General features: G+C 39.3%; 1 protein-coding gene across 1 annotated transcript in view; it reads right to left on the bottom strand.

Moving 5' to 3' along the window:
- Nucleotides 1–1,753: 1,753 nt before the first annotated feature.
- Nucleotides 1,754–24,271, bottom strand: part of pmfbp1 (polyamine modulated factor 1 binding protein 1) — a 93,932-nt gene continuing 71,414 nt past the window's right edge. Inside the window, exons 18-25 of the mRNA XM_020606479.1 lie at nt 23,126–23,210; nt 20,575–20,686; nt 11,855–11,964; nt 11,489–11,563; nt 10,391–10,484; nt 10,254–10,294; nt 5,815–5,917; nt 1,754–3,113 (exon numbers count right to left, since the gene is read on the bottom strand). Coding sequence (XP_020462135.1) covers nt 3,042–3,113; nt 5,815–5,917; nt 10,254–10,294; nt 10,391–10,484; nt 11,489–11,563; nt 11,855–11,964; nt 20,575–20,686; nt 23,126–23,210 — 692 coding nt within the window. The 3' untranslated portion in view covers nt 1,754–3,041. The remainder of the gene's footprint in view (nt 3,114–5,814; nt 5,918–10,253; nt 10,295–10,390; nt 10,485–11,488; nt 11,564–11,854; nt 11,965–20,574; nt 20,687–23,125; nt 23,211–24,271) is intronic.

Here is a 24,271-nt window from a genome sequence, read left to right as displayed (position 1 = left end):
TTAGATTTGTTATAAATGTAAAACCTCTGTAAGTAATGTTTCTAGGTGGCTTTACTATCATCTTTGTGAACTGCCCTGGTGCGGTCTAGCTCCACCCATCTGGTACACCAAGTTGGTCAAAACAAACATTAAGAAGCAGTTCAACCACTTACAACATCAGCTATGAATGCAAGCTTTGTGTTTGATTATTAGCATGGGCAACCATACAGAGACCTACAGGGAAGCCCAGACTGGCGCTGATACCACACACACACACACTGAGCGCAAGCACCACAACTGCTTGAACATTGTCCCCAAAACGCTGTAATAAGTCCTATGATGATCAGCAGCTACTCTGTCTCTCTTTCTCTATTTCTCTTGTGGTTGAACTGTTCAAACTGTTCACAAACGCTAATTTGGGATAAAAAGAAAATACTGACGTACAGTATTTTGCTGGTTTACCACAGTTTCCCAAGGGACCACCCATACAGCAAAGTACCACGCATATTCATTTGATAAAATTAGGCTTGGAAGGAGCCTGCTCTCTGCTTTTTGTCTTTGTAAGAGAAGAGCTCATGGTGTGGAAATTAAGAGGCTGTATGTTCTTATGTGTGCATTTATATTTGTGTGTGTGTGTGTGTGTGAGAGAGAGAGAGAGAGACAGTGAGAGAGGCTGACTAATCCCTCTGCAGAGCTGAAACTAGTTAAAAAACACATCAAAGGGAAGCTTAACCTCTGTGAAACCTCAACGGGTTTTTAAGAACAACAAATGATCATTCTCCTCATTGTTTCCAGGGGGACTCTTTTCACCGCTGCGCTGCTGACTTTTTCCTCAATCCAGGGAGTTTTCACAAAGACTGTGGTTTCATTTTTAATGACTGTGCTGTTTGTGTAAGTGTGTATGTGTTTGTGAAAGAAAATAAGTGTGTGTGGATATGTGAGCGGGTGCATGTGTGTTTGCACATAAAAGAAGGGTATTTTTGAGTATGACACGGCAAATAAGGAAAACCAAGCTAACAAGGACATGCAGTTCTGCTTGAAATCATTAAAATGTATGACATCCTGACCGGCTAGACAATAGTATGTATATACAGAACCAATGAAACATTACAAAAAAAAAGGGGATTGGAAGACAGGTGGGGGAGTGTGGGGGACAGGTGCTGGGGGGAGTACATTGCTAGAGGAGGTATAATATGGGAGCCAGTTACGGTCTGAGATTTGTCTTCCCCAGAATTCTAATTATCACAATAGAGATCTTTTTGTTTAAGTTACAATATTTGCATACTTCTTGCCATGTTATGGCTTGTGTGAATGAGCAGTGCTCTTGTTTCACCATTACACGAGTCACCTGCAGATGTGCATGGAACGACAGCAGGGGGAAAGTGCAACCTTTGAAAAAAAAGAAAATCAGTTGAACCTTAGATAAATTTGTCACAAAATGTAACTGATCACTCACAGTCTGCAGCCCTGCATTGGACTAATGACTGGACTACAGATTTGAGCTTGTCCCTCATAAAAAATGCATGAGGCCCCCTGGTGCTCGGGGGGCCCTATAGGCTTATATTGCCTATAGGTAGAAACGGCTCCCATGACAACAAGTTCTACAAGACTTTCAAAAATCCAGTGGGTCCCCACCCACAACTGCACATGAACTTTGTGGTCAAAAGCTAGTTAATAGAATAATCAAAATGCAATTGGTTTTTCTCACTGATAGTCAAAGTTAAACAAGGAATATATTACAAATTACATGGTATGGATTGCTAACATGGTTTTATTTAGGTATTCATTTCAGGGGCTTGTTGGTGAGGGGGGCATTACGCTACAGTATATGTGTTGTATTCAAGTAATTGTGTGCCAATTCAAACATCATTTGAATATTATTTCTGGAAAAAGTGACAGTCCCATTTCACAACCCATAAGGATGTTTAATTTGTTAATGAAGATAGTCACATGCACATTTGCCATGGCGTTCACAGAAGGCTCCACTAGCATCTCTTTACACTTTTTTATATTGAATGGTCTAAGGTTAAATGTCACTGCTTGCTGATTGGTTTCAAGAGCACAATGTGAGAGGCTGATTTATAAGATTTACAAGCTGCACAAATGAAGATTTGTACTTGAGGGTGTGAATTTGTGAAGTACAAGATAAGATGTACAGATGTGAATTTAGTTTGTTGCTCACAAATATGAAGATAAAAGTGTATTTTTCATTGGAAAAGCCATATTCACATAAGTAAATCTTTCAAAATGTGTAAGTAATATTTGCACCGTTTTCACTCTGTACTCATTTCCAGCAACAGAAAAATGAGCCGACACTGAAGTCTGGTCTATTTAGTTCATTTTGCAATTAAATTAAACAAAATAAAATTTGTGTAAACATAAGAATATTTTAGTACTTAGTGCTACAGTTTTGTTGTGAAACAAAATATTATTAACCTTACATGGCTTGAAGCATTGCAATATTTTAGTGGTGCAATTATTTGTTATAGTAAAATGTGTTAGACTTTAAATTTATAAAAAGTAATTTTTTTTAAAATACATGCCTTTATAGTAGCAAAGTTATTTCTGTGTTGGTTTTTGATGATTTGAGGAAATTCCATCTGGAGCCCCTCTCTGGCAAAAAGCGCCCAGGGACTTGACTTTGACCTGCAGGACATTAACCTCAAACTGAGCAAGCTCTCTGGTGAGCAGCTGGAGGTCAGGAAGTCAAGACAGGTCAAAGTCTTCAGGGGGCTTCATTTGGTCAGATTCATGCTAGTCCTCCCAGACCAAGCACCTTCCAGAGAGGAGGAGACAGAGCAGTCTGCAGCCGGCCTTGTCCAGAATACTTCACCCAAAGCTTAGAACTCATCTAACCTCTTTGGTGCACCAATATTTAGCCTGGTTTGGGTTAGAATCCCATCAGTATCTCCTGTCAGGGGGTCCAAGCTCAGGGGATGAGGGAGGTGGCGCGATGAAAGAACATGGTTGGAGAGACAAGGTCGGTGGCAACCAAGGGAGAAAAGGAGGTGGATGGAGGAGCAGTGAGGGGAGGTGGGAGAATGAGGGAGCAGTCGCTCAGCTCATCTGTGTGTGGACATCTCTTCTACCAGCCTCCTGCGCAGCTGTTTATTCTCCCTGCTGAGGGTGTTTAACTGGGGAAAGAAAGAAAGAGACACTTTGAGACATACGCACTAACAAAGACATATACAGACAAACAAAATAGTATTTTGAAAGAAAACCTTCATGTGTGACCGTGAAGGGAAGGGGGAAGGACAATTTTTGGGGAAGTTTCAAGGAAGTTAAAACATCTCACTCATTATAAAACTTAATTTAATGTTATCAAAATATGTCAGCCATCAAAAGTCAACAGCTATCATGTTGATGAAGTAGCCAACATTTCATTATGCGCTTAATTCATCTTTCACAGTTGCTTTCATGCCTGCTGAAACAGAAATACAAATGGAAAATTGCGAGGGGGTTTTCAGGAGCATTGTGTTCACAGTATGAAACGGTTGCAAGTGGAAGTCATGCGACGGTGTAAATTTGTACATGAAAACAACCAATTTGAGCGATCATTAGAGGCTGATTTGACACAAAATCATCTGTGACACAAAACAAATCGTAAATTGTCAGAACATGACTGGGGTCTCTGAAACACAATTACAGACTGGCCAAATAAGGAGTTTTTAAAAATATTTTTAACAGGGACATTTGGACAAAGGCAGCGAGGAGTGAGTTAAAATGTGGTTTTAAATGCAAAAAATGTAAAAAAAAAAAAAAAAAAAAAAGCATTTGCATTTGCTGTAAAGCGAGGTAAATGTTTTCAAATTGTGCCAGTTAAAATTGTAATAAGGCAGATAAAGGAGAACAAATGATTTAAAATAATGTATTTTTAGTTATGAAAAGGGTAAAATAAAAAACAAGAAACAGAGACACATCGGGTAATGACAGCCGTACTCATCCGCATCTGTTTTTGAGCGTATGTGTCTGTGTGAAAGCTGCAGTTACAGAATGATGTCACATCGACATGTCTGGCCATGTGTGAGAGAAAAACACAAGCGATGAAATATGAGACAGACACATTTCCAAATGGTTCCATAACAATAGCCTTCCAGACATCATGCACACGCGCTTGTTTTTATTCCCTGTGGGGATTTTACACTGACTTACATTCATTTTCTGAAGACACACTCTAACCTTAACTGTAACCACTACTTGCCTAACCCTAGTCCTTACTCTAACCTAAATCTGCCTTCCATCTGATCCCCATGAGGAAGGCAAAGTCTCCAAAATATGAGAGTGTGAACAGGTTTTGCTCCCCACAGTGTGAGTAATAGATGTGCACAGACCCAGTAAATTTCAGCAAATGTAACATATCTGATGAGTAGAAATAGCTGGGTCTCAGGCTTAACCCTGGAAGAGCCAATGACATGTTGACACGTCTTAAGACGCTTAAAGACTTTACTATCTACAACAAATTCTTTTTATGTTATGCCAAAAGCAATAACATTTTTAAATGAAAAACACTGACATTTATAATTAACTGTATATTCAGGGGGACCTGGTTAATTTTCCCAAGCTTTCTCTGGATGCTTTCCTAATTGCAAGAGAGCAGGGTGAAATTAAAAATCACATCTTGTCTCCTCAACCTTCACAGTGGGTGAATCGGTGCGCATATGTTTGAATGAAAAGGATGAAGTGGAGGAGAATGAAAGGAGACAGGCAAGGAGGGGGAGTGTTTGTACTTTTTCATTAGTACAGCTCAATTCCATTCAAGTATTTTAATGCAAAGTATGAAAATGATGAAAAAGCTAGAAAAACTGAATGGAAACAAACAAAAAAAAACTTTTAAATGTGGTTTGAGAATCTAGCAGAGTAGTGAAAACCCAGCAGTGCCCAGCTGACCCTTTTTTACTTCCGGGACTAAAAACATGATGGCCTTTGGAGCTATTTTTTTGACTTAACACCAACCCACACATTTTGTAAGGAAGAGACATGGTGCCCAGTGCAGTGGTGTTGCTCACTGGTGTGTTTTTGAAAAAAAAAAATTGACAACAATGAAAGTCTACATCGCCTTAACAGATTGGGGATGCCAGCAATGTTACATATCCCATGTGTGAAAAGGGCTTCAGTTTCCATCTTTCTCTGCTCCACCTTCCTTTGTGTCAACATACAGCTAATGCCATTTGTTTTTCACTGAAACAACACAACTTTAAACATCAAACAAGCAGCACCTTTGAGCGTTCCCTATCAGTGAGCCATTCCACAAGCTAACAAAAGTCTGGCGAGCAGGTCCCCAGGTCCTGGAGTTTGGGAGAACTGAGGGGGCTGAGGAGTACTTTTGATTTGTCTCTCTTTTGGTGATTTGTTGACTCTTGTGAAGTTCAACACAGTAAAAAAAATGTCAGCTTTTCCTCAGAATATTCCTCTGTGTTTCCCCCCCCCGACATTGTTTTATCACAGCAGGCCATTTCCCTATGCTGTCATGGAGAGATCAGCATGGCTGTATTGATATACTTCCCTCTCTCAGTTTCATGAAAGGGAAATCATTTACCAGTGGAAAGAAACGTCACTGCTTTTTCCCAATACAATTTGTGCCCCCCTTCTCCACACCCGCACACCCCCACCCACACCCCGCTGCCGACTTTTTACTTTTATCGTAGGAAGAGGAAATGGATGTCTGTGTGTGCCAGTTTGTAAGTGTACCTGTGTGTTTGAAGTTGGACGCATGAAAGCTTTCTTTTCTGTGTGAGCTCAACAGCAGGTGGGCTGTTGTGTGGATGTGTATTTGTACCTGTCAGGTAAAAGGACTGTCAGGACCTGGCGTATGTGTATATGTGTGTATGCTCTTACTTGTTGATTTAGCATTCCGATGGCCTCCAGGTTGCTTCGCAGTCTGGTCTGCATGTCCTCGATTATGCTGAGGTTTAAAGCAACACAACCCTGGTTTTCCATGCTGTAACACAATATGGATATGTACACACACAAACATGTATCAGAATTGAACTTCAATGTTTCACACTTTCCTCTATCATGGTAAAAAATGAAAAACTTTTAAACTACAGTGTTTTTGTACAGTGATATACATTTGCCTGGCAAAACAGATTCAATAAAATGTGAAAATTTGGGGCATAAAACAGTTGCTGTACTTTTTCATTATAACCATCTTCATCAAACAAATGGGCAAATGGGTTCCAGAAACCATTAAATTACATATAAAAACACATTTAAAAAAAAAAAAAAAAACCCAAAACCCCCCCCCCCCCAAAAAAAAAAAAACAACATAATGAACACAACCACAGCCAGGGAGCATTAATAGTACAAGAAGCCATTTAAGATTTTAAATGTTTATTAAAAGCATTTTGGGAAATGACAAACAAATGTTATGTGCTGCTACCGTATATTCAGACCCAGGGCCGACTAAGGAATGTATATTAAATTAACGATGGTGGATGATGGTGCTCTGTACGGGCTGAATAGTTTGCTGCATCCGCTTTATGCTCTTTCTTTCATGCCCCAGTAAACCTGTTCAGTTAGCATTTTGGGGAAAAACACACACAAAACTACTAAATACTTCACTGAAGTCGTTTTAGGCCATTAAAGTAGCACCGCACCTCCAGAGTGTTAATTTTCTTGTAAAAGAGCAAGCTAGGATTTTCTATCACAAAAGTGGATGGTGGAGACTAAACCTAACCCCAACTATAAAGGCTACCTGTCTATCCACAACCCTTCCCCCGACCTTAATCAAACTTGGTCAAAAGCATCCCAGATGCGGCATCCATCAAAAATAGACTAGATGTGCATTTTTAGTGAAGCAGACCACATGTGGGATGGAGGGGAGACGGAACACAGCCGGACCCAGTGGAATCAAAACCACTGACTAAACTGGCGGCAATTAGCTCCGGCAACCCGACCACGTCACAGGTGGAATGCAAAGCAGCCGCATCCAGTGGAAATGAGGAGTAACACCAGGTACACATACTGTACATGCGTTTGTGCAGCTGTCTTTGTGAGGACACTCATTATCATAATGCATATCTAAGCTAACTGAAAACAACATCTAACCTTCAACCAACCTTTGAAATTGTGTCGGAAAGTGAAAATCGGCTAAAATATCCTAACTTCCCCAAATCTCCATGTATGCCAATGTATTTGTAACCAAGACCTCAACCACAACACAAGAACAAGAATATAAATGGTGACAGCAACACCTAAACTGTAAATCCAGTCTTCTGTTCCAGCAATCTCTTGGCTAGAATTTCTCTTTTGGTTTTCGTTTGGAGTAATTTTACAAAATAATGATGACACAAAAAAGGTTATTAAGTAGAAATGCTGAAAATTCTTTCAATCTTTTAAATTGTAAATGGTTTTTAAAAGTTTAGTTGCATGAGTTGCCATTGCTACCGTGAAGGAAAAACAGGAGGCATGAACCTAAAGAACAAGCCAACTCCATAAAACCCACTGCTCCACAGCTTCTTCATGTGATTTAAACTCTTTCCTAGATGGTAATCTGGTCTTCAGTAGATCATGAAACATCACCAACAGCTGTGTGAGATTTATGTACTTGCTATGTGAAGGCAGCGATGCGCTGAGCGCTTGGCACGATGCCCGTGGAAACATGTGTTCCTGTGTTTACACGCAAACACAGATGTGTGTAATTAGCGGCTTAACCCAATCAGTGTGTGTATAATTACAGTCATTAGTGTCAAAGCCAAGCTGTCATGCTCTCTAAACCAGACAATAAACTACATGGTTCATCTCTTGCCCCAATCTCACTCTTATCTTTGTTATTTACTGCTCTCATATTGCTGTAAAATTTATGCAAGACTTGACTCCCTTCTCACACGGTCTTGTTCTTATTTTCTCTTTCTGTTTCTCTGCCGCTGTAGTTCTCTGTGTTTGTACAAATCTTCTGCTGTGATCACTGGGTGCTCTTAATTGGAAGCACATCATTAGTGGTGCAACTGATGAAGCCTGATACTTGATGAGAGCGTCCCTCAGACATGCTGTGTCAAACAGTCATTGTGTCAGCGCCGCCGGCAGCAAACAGCATCAATCTCTACTTCCTCCTCTCATTTCCATGTGCTTTGGTATTTTGTTTTCAGATATTATTTGATAGTATTAGTGAAATGTGAATTTTGATAATAGATGGCTTAATTAATTAGAGATACCCAGACTGTTACTTCAGATTGTGCCTTCACTCTGTAATTAGGACTGAAACCTCAAAGTTTTGTTAGTTTTCGCTCTAACATAATGTAGTTGTAGTGCTCTGTTCCTACTCTGCTGATGGGGACTGTGCATTATGACTGAAAAATCCAGAGCTACTATACCTCATGGTGACATTATCTCTTCAACTGTCACTACTATTAAGTCAAGTCAAATTTTATTTATACAGCCCAATATCACAAATCACAAATCAGCCTCAGGGAGCTTTACATTCTGTACAGCATATGACACCCTCTGTCCTTAGACTTAGAGACTCACTTCTGATAATATTTTATGCTCCATATTGTGACACTGATGGAGCTAACACAGATAATCAGACAGTACTAGTTTTGACTTTGATTTACATCTTTGTACATGTTTCAATAACTGAAAATAAGTAAATAAAATAAAATATAAAAGCAAAAATGCTAATTTTGCATACACTGCCAGTCAAAAATTTGGACACACTTTCCAAATATGGGAACGTGTGTCCAAACTCTTGACTGGCACTTCATTCATTCATTCATTCATTCATCCATTCATTTATTTAAAGGTACACCCCTAAATTTAGCAACAGACACTTCTTTTGCTCCTAGTACACATTTTCTAATGCAGAGGTTTCTTTCTCAATCCTCCTTCTTCACCTTTCTGTGGCTTTACTCATACAAAATGGAATCCGGCTGCTTTGGAAAAGTAGGCCATGTATTCATAATCAATTTCTTTAATTAAGACATATGTGATGAGAAAACTCTCATGCTGTGTTGATTGCCGTCAGTGACGGTGACAGTGGAGCGGCACTGCAAGGTGTCCCCTTTTCCACCAGTAATGCAGTTTATACACTGACTGTATATGGCTGCCATGAAAATATCATGACACAGCTGTCGCCTCACTGATGTATGTTTCTCATACATTTTGGGTAGGTAAGTGTGGTCGGATACAATGATGAAATAAAATGAATTAGGAATCTGCATAATAAAGAAAATGGGAAAGAAAAAAGAATAGATAGGGAGACACTGTGGAAGAGGCCGTCATTTGCTGTTTTTATCTCATTCCATGTTATTATATTCACTCAATCAAAAGCCCTCTTACGCATACATCTATATGAACTGCCTGTCTCACTCTGTCCTTCTCACTCGCTCATTCGCAATTATAAGGGAAAGACAAAGAAAAGTGATTCATCTTTCTGTCGTAGCCCCTTAATGATATCATTAAAATGACTGACAGCTTTGAATAAAATTGGAAACCTACCACAGTCAAAACAAATCTGGTCCATTTTGGAAACGAGCCTGGTGGTTTGTTAGGGTAGGAGTGCAACATCTGTGTGTGCATGTGTGTAAAGCAGGGCGAGGTGGGGGAAGGGGTGGAAAAGAAGGAGGAGTTTTAATGACGAGGGTCTTGAGGGGGGTCATGCTGGGGGTATGGGGAGCACTGCTGCAGGCAGGTGCCCTCACAAACACCCTCCTTTCTCACTTCCATCCCACACACAATCCCATCTGTGCCACATGCGTTTTCATTGCCTTAGTGAACATAATGAATATATCTCCTCTTTATTGATGAATGCTATGTGACAGCCATGGGGGTGGCAAGCAGGAGAGGATGGGTCCTTGATTGGAGTGTAATCATTGTTATAGGCCCAGCATGAAAATATATTCAGACTGAAGAAGAGACATAACATGCACACAAGCACACACACATACATGTCTCTTTCAGTAGTTGTGAGGGCCCTCATTGAGATAATGCATTCCTTAGCCCCTTACCCTAACCTAAGCCTAATTCTAATTTCACTAGTTAAACCAAGATTTAACCAAGACTGTATCAAACAAAACTATGCCCACAAGACATAAAGACATCTACACACACTACGCGGGTAAACACAGGTGGTGTTTTATTCACAACTTGGCACTCCTGCTGTTATCACCATCATCAGCTTTGCTGGGGCTAGAATGTGTGTGAAAGAGCGCAACATGGTGGGCAACACTTTTGTTAGATGTGAATGCTAAACTCTGATCAGCTGATGGATGCTCACAAACGCGCACACTTATTTGTACTGTCACAGCCGCTCACACACACAAACATAGATGACTCACATTCTCTTGTCTTGCTGGATGCCCTCATCCCGGATCTGGGCCTGCAAACAATTGTAAAATGAAAAACAAAGCTGTTTGCGATCTACTCTCTTTTATCTCTTTGGAGTTCATTGCGTTTCTACTCCGCACTTGTTCACCTTGAAGTGTTCCACGTCTCTCTCCTTCTCATCCACCATTTCTTTCAGTCTCTTTACCTCTGCCTTCAACGTGTCATTAGCTTCCTGAAGATGTCTGACAAAGCAAGGAAGATACAGAGACACAGGCAGACACAGAGAAAGACAGATGCCTATTATCATCAAGAGACTCTTGTTAACATGGCAGACAAAATCTTTTGCCATGCAGATGCAAATGTGTTTGTGTTTCCCTGCCTTCTTTAAACAATATGTCTGACACAAAAACACACACACACATATATATATATTGTCTATTACAATGAAAGTCTGTATTTTCACAGACATTTAGTATCATTTATCCTTGTGGCTATTTCAGAATTTTGTTATGCCACCAATTCTAATCATGACTTTTAAAACAAATTGTCATTTGTATTTTCTTTTCATTTTATATGAGAGGAAGTAAAATTATTGCATTTCTGTATATACTGGGAAGTATGAGGAGAAAATGTTCTATGATACACGACATCATGTGTTGCAAGTTTATAAATGGCTACAGGTTACCATGGCAAAACATAAGACACAAAACACATAGTGCAAGTTGAGATAGAGAGAGAGGAAAAAGCAGACACACACAGACGGTTATGGTGCTGCTGGGCGGGGCTGAAGGAGGTATGGCGCTGCAGGGGGTGGGATGACAGGATACGGCTAGACAGCTTTGATCTCTGGAAAAAGGAATATGTCCTGCCCATGTCTGTGTGTGCTGTGTGTGTGTGTGTGTGTGTGTGTGTGTGTGTGTGTGCGTATTTGTGTGAGTCATGAAGATTCAGAAATAGTGTCAGGTGTAAGTTTGTCAGAGAGTCCACCCGAATCACTCAAACACATGCACAGACGCACACGTTACTTAGACAGACACGCAGTATAATCTCCAACTCTCTTCTTGGTGGGAAAGGTGACCTAGTTTACAGGTGTAGCAGCTGGCTGAGCTGCTTTTTCTCATCTTTAGTTATCTTTACTGAACTAGTACACTTCACAGGATTGAGACACACACACACAGACAGATGCCCACACACAAACAAAAATGCCCTCATTGATATATTTTTGGTCCTAAAAGAAAATACTCACCCTTTCTCTTCAGTGACAATGAAAAGCACCTTGTTTTGGACCTTCATCTGAGCAGCGAGGCTCTCATTGGCAGCCCTGAAAGAGGAAAACAGACTATAAATAGACAATAAAATGCAGCAGACTAATACTTCAACATTTTTTGTAAATAAATCTAGTGTTTTATTTAACATGTATATATGTAAGATGTATTTACAATTAATAAAGTTAAAGTGTGAAACAGCACAGACACAAATAATATTTCTAATTACATGGCAGACATTCTATCAACCCAAGATGAATTCTCCTATTTATGATTACTTCATATGTCTATGCAATGAATGAAAAAAAAAAGAAAATAAAAATGTCACATTGTAAGTGTATTCATACTTTTGTTCAGTAATCCAACGACTGACATTAGTCATGACCAGCTGGCTCTCATGGCGCAGATTTACGTTGGCTGACTGTGTCCCTTCTATCTCCGACTGGAGTGTGTTCACCTACAGCACAGTGAAATATTATCTACCACAATGTAAAGAGTCAAATGGCAAAAAATCCGAATGTTGGAAGGCCCACATTTACTCCATTGTTCTCTGTTATTCTTAAGTGAAAACAGATTTGGAGCTTTCTTTGAAGGCAAATATTAATATAAAATATTTGCTTCTCACATTTTGATGGGTTTAAGTAAGTCTCTCACTAAGTAGTTCCCTGTACAGACACACACACACAGTATAAATGTGGGATGGGGCAGCCAAAGATGTAAAATACGGACAGTAAAAAAGGGGATAAGTGAGGCTCTAATAGATGGCAAGCAAAGAAAGGGTGAAAATAAATGTTAAAAATAGAGCATAATAGCAACACAAGAGAGAAATTAGGTAAATGGAGAATAATGGAGGATGAAAGAGAGTACATTTACAGGCGCAGGTATAAATAGCAAGGCGAGGTATTAAGCAGGTGTAACAGAGGGAAGATGGAGAATGGGGGGAGAGCAGAAGACTGAAGACAAGATTAGAGAGGTGAAAACAGATGGTGGGATGGGATGGCACTGCCAACCTGCTGAGTTTTTTCATTCTGCTTAACAGTCAGGACCTTTCCAGGCCTAAACTCTGGGGACCCTGACACATTAGTCTTATCATCATAGAAACACAATGTCATACAATACTACAATATCAGTCTACTACTTCAGACTTCAGAAAACATGAAAGTTTAAAATATGTGGGCCATGATTAAAATATCCAAATATATCAAAAAATAGTTTTGGTTTAATCTGAGAAAAAAACTGCTTCCAATAATTATCAGGCTTCCTTTCATGTTCTCTGGCAAAGTTTATGCATGCAGTTTTGTGAGCAGTCACTGAAACAGCACCTTCTACAGATAAACCTGGTACCAAGTAAATGTTCTTATATAGTGCTTTTTCTACACACTCAAAGCACTTTACAATATTTTCCATTCACCCATATACAAGGGCACACTGGTGATATCACTGGGAGCAACTAGGGCTTCAATTTCGAAGGGTGCTTCAAAATGTGGATTGGAGAAGCCAGGACTCGAACCATTAACTGTCCAGTGAGAAAACAACCCTCTCTACCTCCTAAGCCAAAGCCACGCTGAGTCACAACCATTCTCTGTTTTTCAGTGCAAGGTTAAGTAAACAGCAGCTTGTGCATGGTGTCATTTCTCGTATCACTGCTGCAGCTGCTTCACCTTATGTTAGCCTCCTATAACCTTATTCATGCAATTTACTCTAGCTAGAAATTACATACACCTGATAAGGAAGCTGTGAAGATGACAGTAACACACAGTTTTGTCTCATGCACTGACACATCAAGCCCATCATGAGGAAGAAATAAAAACAACAACTCTGTATGTCGTTTGTGCCAGCAGGTTACGACAAACATGTTTGGTGACCGGAGCTTGTGTCTAGTAAGTTAGGTGTTGTAGTATACAGAGCCGGCAAGTCCAGATTAGAAATAGGATGTGGTGGATGGCAAGGTGCATACAGTAAAAAAACAGGCCTTTGCCTCAGGTGTGCAGGGTTCAATCCCTCTGTCTGATGAGTGTTTTCAAGTAGTTTTTGTTCCTAAATCAAATTAAATACTTTGTGTGGCTAAACTTATTGACAACATGACAGTTTCATAATCGTGACAACATATTTATGACCGTTTCCATGACAAGAAAAATCTATAAAGCTTGCTGGTGTGACATATTTTATCGTTAATGTTGGCAGAGTTCCTGCAATTCCGCCTTTCAGCACAGGAGTGCTATTTCAAGAGATCCTCCCGTGGAGCGTATGAGAGGGAAGGGACAAATGACCATATGGGTCATATGGGTTGAAGGACTAGTAGGACACATCTTCATGCAAAGGAAGTCCTGCTGTTAACTTATTGGCCAAAACCCCTACATTAATACAGCAATTTAAATTATATACATATAAAAATCAACCTGTACCATTCCAAACCTCAATAATCATACATACTCACAATGTGTCTGCACACACCTCTACACGCGCAACCACACATACACGTACATACACACTCGCAGGATCTGTGGCGAGCTGTAATGACAGTAATTACCTGTGGTCTCACATTAAGAGCTCCCTCCTGACTGTCTGACTGGCTCGGCTGGTGGAGGGTTGTAAATCGCAGCGCAAGTCTGATGTTGTGATTAGGACTAAATTACACACCATCACTCTGTTTCCACCAGTGTCAAGGGAGGCAGTGAAAGGGTGTGTGAGGAGGGGGAGAGTGTGACAGAGGGGGAGGGACATTTAGAAAAAAGGAAAAATGACAGGAGGTGGGTGCGATCGCAGAAAGGGGGAGGAGTAAAGTAGAACACCTGCTTAACATTTAGATTGGTTTTGTTGCACAAATATTTTAGCACATGATGGGGGCTAAAAGGGGCAACAAAACGCATTTGGGACACACTTATAACCAAGTGTGGTGATATGACTGCCCCTTTCAGGTCTATGCTAGAGAATATGAGGTGACTACTGCAGCGCTGGAGAAGAATTTAAAATCTTTAGAACTGTTTTATTTATAATTTTGAGTTTATTTTATCAAAATAAGGCAGAATTGTCCAGTCCACAGCCAGCTTTTTACTGACAATAGATGCAAGATGGACAAACATTTTTTCTGAACTTATACAGTAACTTTCCTAATAAATCACAAAACATATACCTACACAGAGAAAAAAAAGACTGTGGGGACTTAATGGATTTAGGCAATTAACTGATTTTCTGGGGACTGATATTGCACAGCAAATTAGCTGTACAGGAAAAAAAGCACATTTTTCTGAAAACAGACCAAGGGTGTGGGATAAGCTTAAATCAAAGTGAACTTGGGTAAAGCGAGAAACATGAGGATGAGGGAAAAATCAAAAACAGTCTGGTGGTTACTACCATCACCATCAACCCAGCAGAGCTGAATATGAGCCATTACTCTGTTCCACTCAGCTCATCAGAGCACACCCTCTCATCAAATTAATGAACACATTTATTGTTAAACACATTTTTATAAAACATTAATTCATTCTGTCTAATTAAAAGACCCAACAGGCCTGACATCACTTAAATATGCATACTTATCACTCACAGGGTCTGAATTAAAGATCCACAAGTGTGCATGTGTGTGTGTGTGTATGTGTGCACTGTATATGTGCATATACAGTACGATACAGAAGAGAATGAGGTTTCCTAAGCAGGTCTTCTCACGCTAGGCTTAATGGTGATTATCATGGTGTGACCTAACATTAAGATATGTGTGTGTGTGTGTGTGTGTGTGTTTATGTGTATCCTGCTCACCCTAATGGTGACGATAATGACATGTTCACCATTAGACTAGTCAGTGGGCCACAGCAGATCTAGCATATTAATGATGCTGATGATGGCTTCTTTAATTACCTTCATCTGCTGCTGCATGGCCTGACTCCTTTCCCTGAGTCCTTTCATCACACACTGTCCTACGCATGCTGCTGGGTTGTTTTTCAGTAGCTGTCATTACTGAAATCCCCTATCTTGCATCTAGCCTGCATGAGCACAACAACATTACCGGTCTTGGTAGAAGTTTCTCTGCCACTTCCCAGCTAGATGAAGTTCCCCCATCAAGAGAAGTAACTATACTTTTATTCTGTACAGGAAACTTGACAAAGTGTGTAACTTTTGAGAAGTTTGGTTGGTTGTTTGTTTTGAAAAAGGGTGTTTTGCAGAAACAAAGTAAATCTTACAAAAACAGTTATCATTTTTAACAATACTGAGTCTTGGAAGGAGTTAAATTTGACGGTATTAGTCTATCAATTCTGCATTAGAAGGGCTTGGTTAGTTTTTGAGGTGGAAGTATAGTGCAACAGGATTACTGGCAAAAGATGCAAATGCCATGCAACTTATAGTATTGCTAAAATTGTTGGAAACCAACAACAGTAATAAATGTGGCCTGAATCAGAGGGATTCCCATTTGGCAGACCAGCCAACATTTAACTGTTCAGGTGAGCAGCCTACAAGCGACAACACAAAAGAACATTTTAGGTTTTTATTGCTAATGTATTTTTTTTAATAATGAGCTGATACAGCATGTCTAGAAAGGCTCTACCACTACCACCCTATTGCCAACTGTAACATACAATACTGACTGTGGCTTTCAGAAGTGATTTTTTAAAATAAAATGGTTAAAAACGGAATATGTAGCAATAGGAGGTATTTATACATTACACACAAAAAAATTCTATTAGGACAAAATGTGTCAATAGCAATAGATTTTGTGGCTAATGTTAAAGTGGAAAATAACTGTGCTGTACTTTCATAGATTTTCATTGTTATGTTATTAATCATATTATTTGGTTGTGAGAGAGAATGACTCTGAATAGGATGCCATTACACAGCTCTTTTTGAATCTGTGAAGATGATTTTAAACTTGCAGCTGGGAAAACTTTACTAAGTATAACATTGGCATTCTTATTTACCTTTTAAAAATTGGACAATGTTAAATGAGTGGCAAGTTATTTGTAAAGATTCATTTTCATCAATAGAACAAGTACCGCAACTGTCAGATTTGTGCCCTGAAACTCTTGTAATTTGAAGGAGAAGGATCGCACACAGACTTACTCCTTTCTCCTTTATTCCAGTGACATCATATAAAACCTAACCTCAAAGTTTTACCTCATACCTTCATCAGGAGTCAAATCAGGAACGTGAGTTCGAAAAACACTTCAAACACAATCAAACATCATCCTATTGGATAATTATATGCTTCAGTAATCAAATCATCATTTGTGTTGCCTGCATTATTATTCGCCTTTGTTAATTTTCACTCATTTTTCAAGTGTTGCAAACCTTGATCAAGGTCACAAACACAAGTAAATGAAAGTGAAGACTGAATGAAGTTACTTTACATCTTTCCAAAACTAACAAATTAAATACATATTTTTATCAGTCGGAGAACAAAAGGTCTCAGAAATACAACACTTTTATAATCTATAAAACAAAACTAGGTTTGACTTGAAAAAGAGAAACAACATTTAATATATTTTCCCCTTGTTCGCAATTTTCTGTATTTTCTGTTAAATTAAATTCATCGTGCCTTATATGTTCCTTCCATGAGTCTTTCCACATAACAGCTTTTCATGTTTTTGTACTGAACTCTTGCATCTGCATCCACGCACAAACACATGGACAGCCTTCTTTGCTGAAGGAATATAAGAGAGACACACAAAGTTATAGAGACATCATGAGGAAAAACAAAACAAATAAACAACAAAGAAAATGTGCTCAGTTTCTATACTCAGCTGTCCAACCCAAATGAATTACAGCTCGGTAGCCTAATTTTCTGTGATTGGCAATGATGGGACACAAGGACATACATATGCACATAAATTAAACAAATAAAAAGTCCATTAAATGGCTAACCACCTTAGACAACTGGAGCACTTCTCTTGATTCATCAGCTCAACAAATAAGCTTCATTTGTCCGTTCTCATTTTCCCATCATCAAACCTGTGTGTGTATATGTAAAAGCAGTGATCGAGAACGGGTCATTCTAAGCTAATTAGGCCAGGCCCGGGGCTTCTATCAGGTATAATGAGTGAGCTCAATGAACAGATGAGACCTTTCCAGAGACCAACTCTCTCTAGCATCACCAAAATGAAAATACACTCTCGTCTCTCTGATCACTAGGCAGACACCCCAATGACTGAGAGTGATTATAAACAACTGTCTAACTGTATTTTTTATAGGATGAATCAATAGTTGTAAAGATTTTGGACAGCTAGGAGAGGTTTATGATCATAAAAACACACTAATAAAATTGGGCTATCTGAAAACTTCTCTGTAAATTCTAATTAAAACAGGTTGAAATATTTTACTCCATGATGAGAGAAGTTGCTGTAAACACACTAATGATTGTGTTTGTGTATCTAATGTGTGTGCGAAGAGAGAGAATGAGGGAGAGGGAAAAGGAGAGTGGGGTGTTCTGATCAGTCACAACAACATGTCTCGTGTTTGCCATGACTTGTAGCTGAACTGGAGACATGAAGCAAGACAGGATCAAATGAAGCATGTCTCATGTGCATGTGGATGTGTGCGGCACACATGAAGGCAAATAGCTGACCAGAGGAGAACATGCAAATTCTTTTTTTCATATCAGAAAACAGACACTAAACAGACCCAGAAAAAACAAACAAGACTCTTTATGTACCACACACACACACACACACACACACACACACACAGTGTAAGATATACAGTACACACAGAAAACGACAGAGCTATCTGAGGTTCAGCTACTGTGCACTGAGGCAATTTGTAATATAGATTTCCTCTATAGGCCACTGTAGTGTACCATTTACCATTTCAAACCCTTTGATTTTTTTCACCAGCGGATAATTCATCTTCTTCTGGTCAATAACAGGGATTGGGACCTAATGAAGGAGTCCTAGTCAAAATGGTCGTCACACTGCCGTTTAAACACTTTTTGGAGTCCAATTCATTGAAAAGCTCATCTGTTGTTGAGATGATAAAAGACAGCAAGAATGGAAGAATGGGGAAGTGTTAGGGATTGTGGATGAGCGCAGGAGTCGGCCAGGAACCACAGATACTGCACTGTACGCACACACACACACACACACACACACACACACACACACACACAACCAAACTCTTTATTACTAAAAGTAGACTTAAAAATATTAAATAACTTTTGTTTTACTGTAAAGTAAATCCATTTGAAGGTTTTTATAAACAGTAATCAACTAAACAAAAGCCAGACTGGAGGTCCATGACTGATGCAGATTATTTATTTATTTATTTGTTTATTAATCTAGTTCATCAGTGTATTAATGCACCTAATAGGGGGTTGTGCTGGAACAGCATCAGTCTGAGGTATCAGTGCTTTGAAGGAATAGACTGATGTTATGGCAAATACACCCATTCGCCATGTTGCTGTAAGTGCAATTAGCAGATTAATACCACTCTCATATTAATTTGTTAAATATAAGGCAACCCAGCCAGTTAGCTTAGCTAGCATAAATTCTGGAAGCAGGGGGGAAACAGCTGGCCAGGTTCTGCCCGAAAGAACTGGGACTATTTCTTACCTCTGCTAGTGGTCTGGCATCTACAGGTATGTAGTGATGAAGAAGCCACTTTTCATCACCAAAAAATAGTCTTATATAACTGCCAGAATTTTGACCTTCTCATTTTTTACACTACATCTTTACAGATTAAAAAAGAAGGATAAAGGATGTTAATTTCTGAACTTCAAATGCGCCAGTATTTACATTTTCTTAACTCTGACCAGAGCCAGGTTTGATGTTTCACCCTGCTTTTAGTCTTTAAGCTAAACTAAGCTAACTAACTGCGAGGGCTGGATGATGTGTCAGTATAATTGCTGATTTTCAGCAAAATTCCATAACAATGATATTATTACATAATGTTATCAAAAGAACAATGTGTTAGTCAAATTTTTCAAAGAAGGTGTAAAAATAAACTAAACTGATAAGTAATAATAATTGGTTATTTAAGTTCTTGTGTGTGGCTAAAATGGTTATGTCATGTATAATGATGGAATACAGTTTTTTTGCCATGCTGTTGATATATAAATGTTGATATACAGTATGTCAATTAAAAACAATTTAAAGAAGTAGTTTATAAATAGTATATTGTCTGACTGCAACAATAACTAGCCAGATTTCAGTCCACAGAGTGCTGCTTGGCTATTCACTGACCAATCAACTGACCTAAGTCAGCGTCATAACGTTCCTGGATAATCACTATCCATGGTGTGCTAATGTTAAGACAAAAACAAAAAAGAGAAAAAAGATAGGCACATTATTCGGTTAGCATTTTTACAAGAGTGTACAAGAGTGCAAGGATAGTGAGTGAAAGAGAATGAAAAAGGAAAAGCAGAGGACAGAAAAAGAGAGCAAGGGAATGAAGAGAGAGAAAAAGACAGAGTAAAACACAAACTCAAGATCTGAGAGAGCATCACAGTGCAAGGACGTTAAGACTGAATTCAAAGTTTGCAGAATCTAAATGAACATCACTTCCCTGACCTGGCTTTACCCTTAATTATCCATTCTGCCTTTGTACAGCGGTGGCTCAGCTCTGACAACCGCTCTCCCCTGAGGTTCCTCTGCACTTCCAGCCAGAACATTAGGGAATATCAGGGAATATTACACTCAGGAATTAATGCTCCAAATCACCTTGCCAGGTTTAGGTCCCACATACAGCCCTCCCTCTGTTGGACAAGATAATCCAGGCTCTAGCACCGGATATATGCTATTAATCATCACAAATGTGGGGGGTGGGGGGGGTTTGGAGGACAACGGAGGAGCGGAAAGGAGAGGACGAGAGAGAAAGCCTTAACATATGTGTATTAGTTTTATGTAGCAAAGCAGAGCTGGCTCAGTATTTCTAGGGTAAGGTCACTGACAAAAACCACAACGAGCAGCTAACTACACTTAAATAATATGAAATGGTACAGTTGGTATAGCTGCCTGTGAGTACAGTTTTCCAGTGGTTCAGATGACCAACACCTCACTGGGGCAGTGCCCCGAGCCACTTTAAACAAACATTCTGAATTATTTGTAGAGGCTATATCACTCAGGTCTGGTGTGTATTTATTTACCTGCTCCTGTGCATCTTGTTTTTCTCTCTCTGCCTTGAGTTTCTGATCGACAGCTTGCTGAAGGCTCTTCCTGAGCTCTGCCACCTCTGTCTCCAGCCTCATAGAGATTGATCTGCAAACATAAACAAAAACAATGGAAGTTCTTTCACTAAAACAAGATTAATCTCTAATAAAAGGCAGTATTGGTCACATTTTATAAGTCATGCCGATATCTTAGATGTATTTATAAAACATTTCATACTTTACAAATGTCACATTCATTATTACCATAATTGCTCCTAATGAAAACATAAACAGATTAAAAGTAATATATTCCATAATTAGGATTCTTGAAAATTGGGACTGCTTAACGTAGGCCCAGAAAGTGTATGTGTGTGTATGTGTGAGTGTGTGTGGCAGCCAAGCTAAGGGAATGTGAAGGGGATCAATATGAAGGGGTCTATTCCTGCCACACAACTGTGCGTCTGTGTGTGTGTGTGAGTCTGTTAGTGGCTTTGAGTGTGTGTGTGTGTGTCCATTCTTGTGAGTGAGTTTGTGTGTGCCGGCTGCCCTGGCTACAGCGGGATCAATACGACAAATGATTACCATTTCCACAAACCTCCCTCCACAGCTTCACTTCAGCCGCTCAGTGAGCCTTAACATCCCTTTAACCCCCTTCACACTCATACGCCCCCCAAAATCTTGACGCACACCTCTAAAAGCAAATATAACAATGAGAAATACATAAGTTTATGTATAATAAGAGCATTCATGCTATAGATCAGGGGTCTTCAACCAGTGGTCCCCTGGTGGTCCATGAAAGCATGGGACGACCATGTATTCAGTAATGTAGTTTTATTGTGGGCGTTACTATTCTTTATTTATTCATTTTACAGCTTTATTTTTAAAACACATTTCCATGTATTAATTAATGCAAATATACAGCATTTAGAAAAGCCAAGGTGATTTTCTGGATTAAAATGGTGTTCATTTGGTCTGGTCACCCCACAGCTGTGGTCCTCAAGCTGCCTCAGAGTGGTGAAAACCCCTGCTATAGATTCATGAGCATTCATGTTATGGATTTAATACAGACAGCATTTTGACTATTAGATTTTGTGCTAAACTGACACTTACAGAAGTGTCAAAAAATAATGCAGAGCCCAATATTTACCCCTCTCACTCTATATATCAATTATTTTTTAAGGTTAATATTAGGCTATTCAAAGTAAAGAAAAACAGGGACCTCTCAGAAGTTAGTGTAAAATGTACTTTGTGCATAAAACCAAACTGATTATTGATTAAACTGACTGAATTCTTTCTTAATCTGTTAATCACTTCAACCCAAAGTGAGTAGTTCAAGTGACATTTTGTCTAATCAACTGTCAAAACCCCCAAAGTACTCGATTACTATATTTAGATGGCAAAGAGAACCACCAAATATTCACATGTGAGAAACTGGGACTGCAAAATATTTGGCATTTTACTTTAAAAAAGACTTAACCAGTAACAGCATGGAATTTTTAATTTTCTTTTCAAAGATTTAATACCTAAATTCTAAAACATATTAATCAAATGTATTATAGTTTACTATCTGTCTGTATATCAACACAGAGTATTTTACTGAATGTTTAAGCAGCGAACTTAAAACTGTTAATAACAGAGACTCTCAGTGGCAGCAACAAGCAGCCAAAACAAAAAGGAAAGAAGATGATAGATTGGTCCATGGACACAACACATGATAGGATGAACAGAGTAGGAGAGAGAAAGGAAAGAAAGTGAGCCGGGACTTTCCCACAGCACAGATGGAAGTCATTAGTATGGTGTTGTTGCTTAAAAACCTTTCATGTCTTTGCAGTTATTAAATAATACTGGGTTAACAGTAAACAGCATGAGCCTGCAAATGGATATAAGATGTAGACACAGCGACTGCTTTACCGACCAGTACCTAAAACTGGCTTAAATATAATAAATGTAATAATTCTAATGTAACCTATAAAGTCTCCATGCTGAGGTTTAAACTGTGACTTGACAATGAAAATGTTCCATGGCTCAGCTTAACCAAGAAACTCCCTGAGACGGAGACTGTTGCAGAGAGGTCATGCTGAAGCCAAAGCCACAACCACAACTATGTGTACACAAACAGAACACACAAAAAAAAAACACCCTGGACTGGGTGATACATGCTTGCTGATGTCATTACCGCAGCCCTGGTGATACACAGGGGTCAAGCAGGGGTCTCGCCTATGAACTCTGAACTCCATGACCTCACATCTAAATATCTACTGGGTCCCATCAACACACATTTTCTATAGGACAGAAATTATTTTCAGTTGACATGTTAGAATATTAAAATCATCAGAATTGATTATTTAATGCAAGATAGACCAAGATAGATGCAAGACTGTACATCTTCTTAAATAATGTATGTATGTATGTAGAGCTCAGGGATGTTCTGTTCAGCCACTGTACGCTGCATGTAAGAAGGCAAAATGTTTTTGATTACTGCGCTTACATGAGGGATGACGGAAAATGGGATAAGAGAGGGAGCTTCCTTCCCTCTCTCCCTTCTTACCTGATTTGTTCCTCTGCTAGCTTTCTCTCATTCAAGCACCCCTGCATCTGCTGCGCCTCCACTGCACAAGCTACCAACTCCTCCACTGAGCAGAAGAGACAGAGAAATAAAGTGTGAGATAAAAAGCAACAGTTCACTTCAGACACTTTTGGTGACAATTAATTACAGAGCAGGCTAAATTCAAATGGTCATGTAACAGAAAATAAAAGAAAAAAGATGTTTTCCATTTCAGACATTAATAAAGATGTCTCATAGCTCTTCAGGATGTGTTGATTTGGTTTGTATTGTATTTAAAAAAGTAAAGATCTACAGAGTGCTTCACATCTTCCAGCAGACCAAGGTTAATGGAATGATTAACAAAACATGCATACACAAAGGTGATTATTGATTCTTGTCCAGGTCAGCATGAGTGGGAAAATATGAACTGTGATTCGCCTTCAAAGCAAAACAAAGAACTCCACCACAGACGGAACACTGAATGTCTTTCAGAGGCGGAGAGGCAAGGAATGAACAGATTGCCCTGCTTCCACTTAGACGGAGAAGTAGTCCTTTTGTTGGGGGACAAAAGGAGCACTCCCTGATTCTGTCAACAGATGGCACTCTTTACCTTGAGCAGGCCACTTCCTACTCCTATTCCTGACTGCAGCCCTTCAAATACATTCCCTTTTCAGCCTTCTCTTCCGTCTACATGCAATAAAACCCCATTGTCCTACACTTAATAGTTTAGCACACTGAGCAGATGCATAATAAACCACTAGTCAGGTTCCTTGGCTAGGTTTGCTTTAGCAGGCCCTTTTCAGTTTGAATTTAAAATTTAGGATTTGCTTCCTTCCCCCCTCTTTTGTATGTATCCCGTTTTGTGAGTCAATGTTTTTTCATAGCTCTTAAAACCTTTTCACAAATTCAGTATTCATTGAATATAACATAAACTGTCAGCCATCGATGGCCAAGGCTAGTGAATATTGAGAAGGTGTGTGTGCTCCTAAGTATGGCATGTGTGTGTTTAATATTTTCAGAATGGCCCTTTGTGGGTGAGTATGTGTATTTTAGGGTGTGAAATAGAAACAGAGACATGTTTGGTGTAATGCTTTTTGGACCGTGCATCATGATGTGACAGATGGAACAGTAGAAAGCTAGAATAACAGA

This window comes from Monopterus albus, unplaced genomic scaffold (assembly GCF_001952655.1).
Source record: "Monopterus albus unplaced genomic scaffold, M_albus_1.0 scaffold78.1, whole genome shotgun sequence".
NCBI classification, from domain to species: Eukaryota; Metazoa; Chordata; class Actinopteri; order Synbranchiformes; family Synbranchidae; genus Monopterus; species Monopterus albus.
This window is presented reverse-complemented; position numbering and strand designations above follow the sequence as displayed.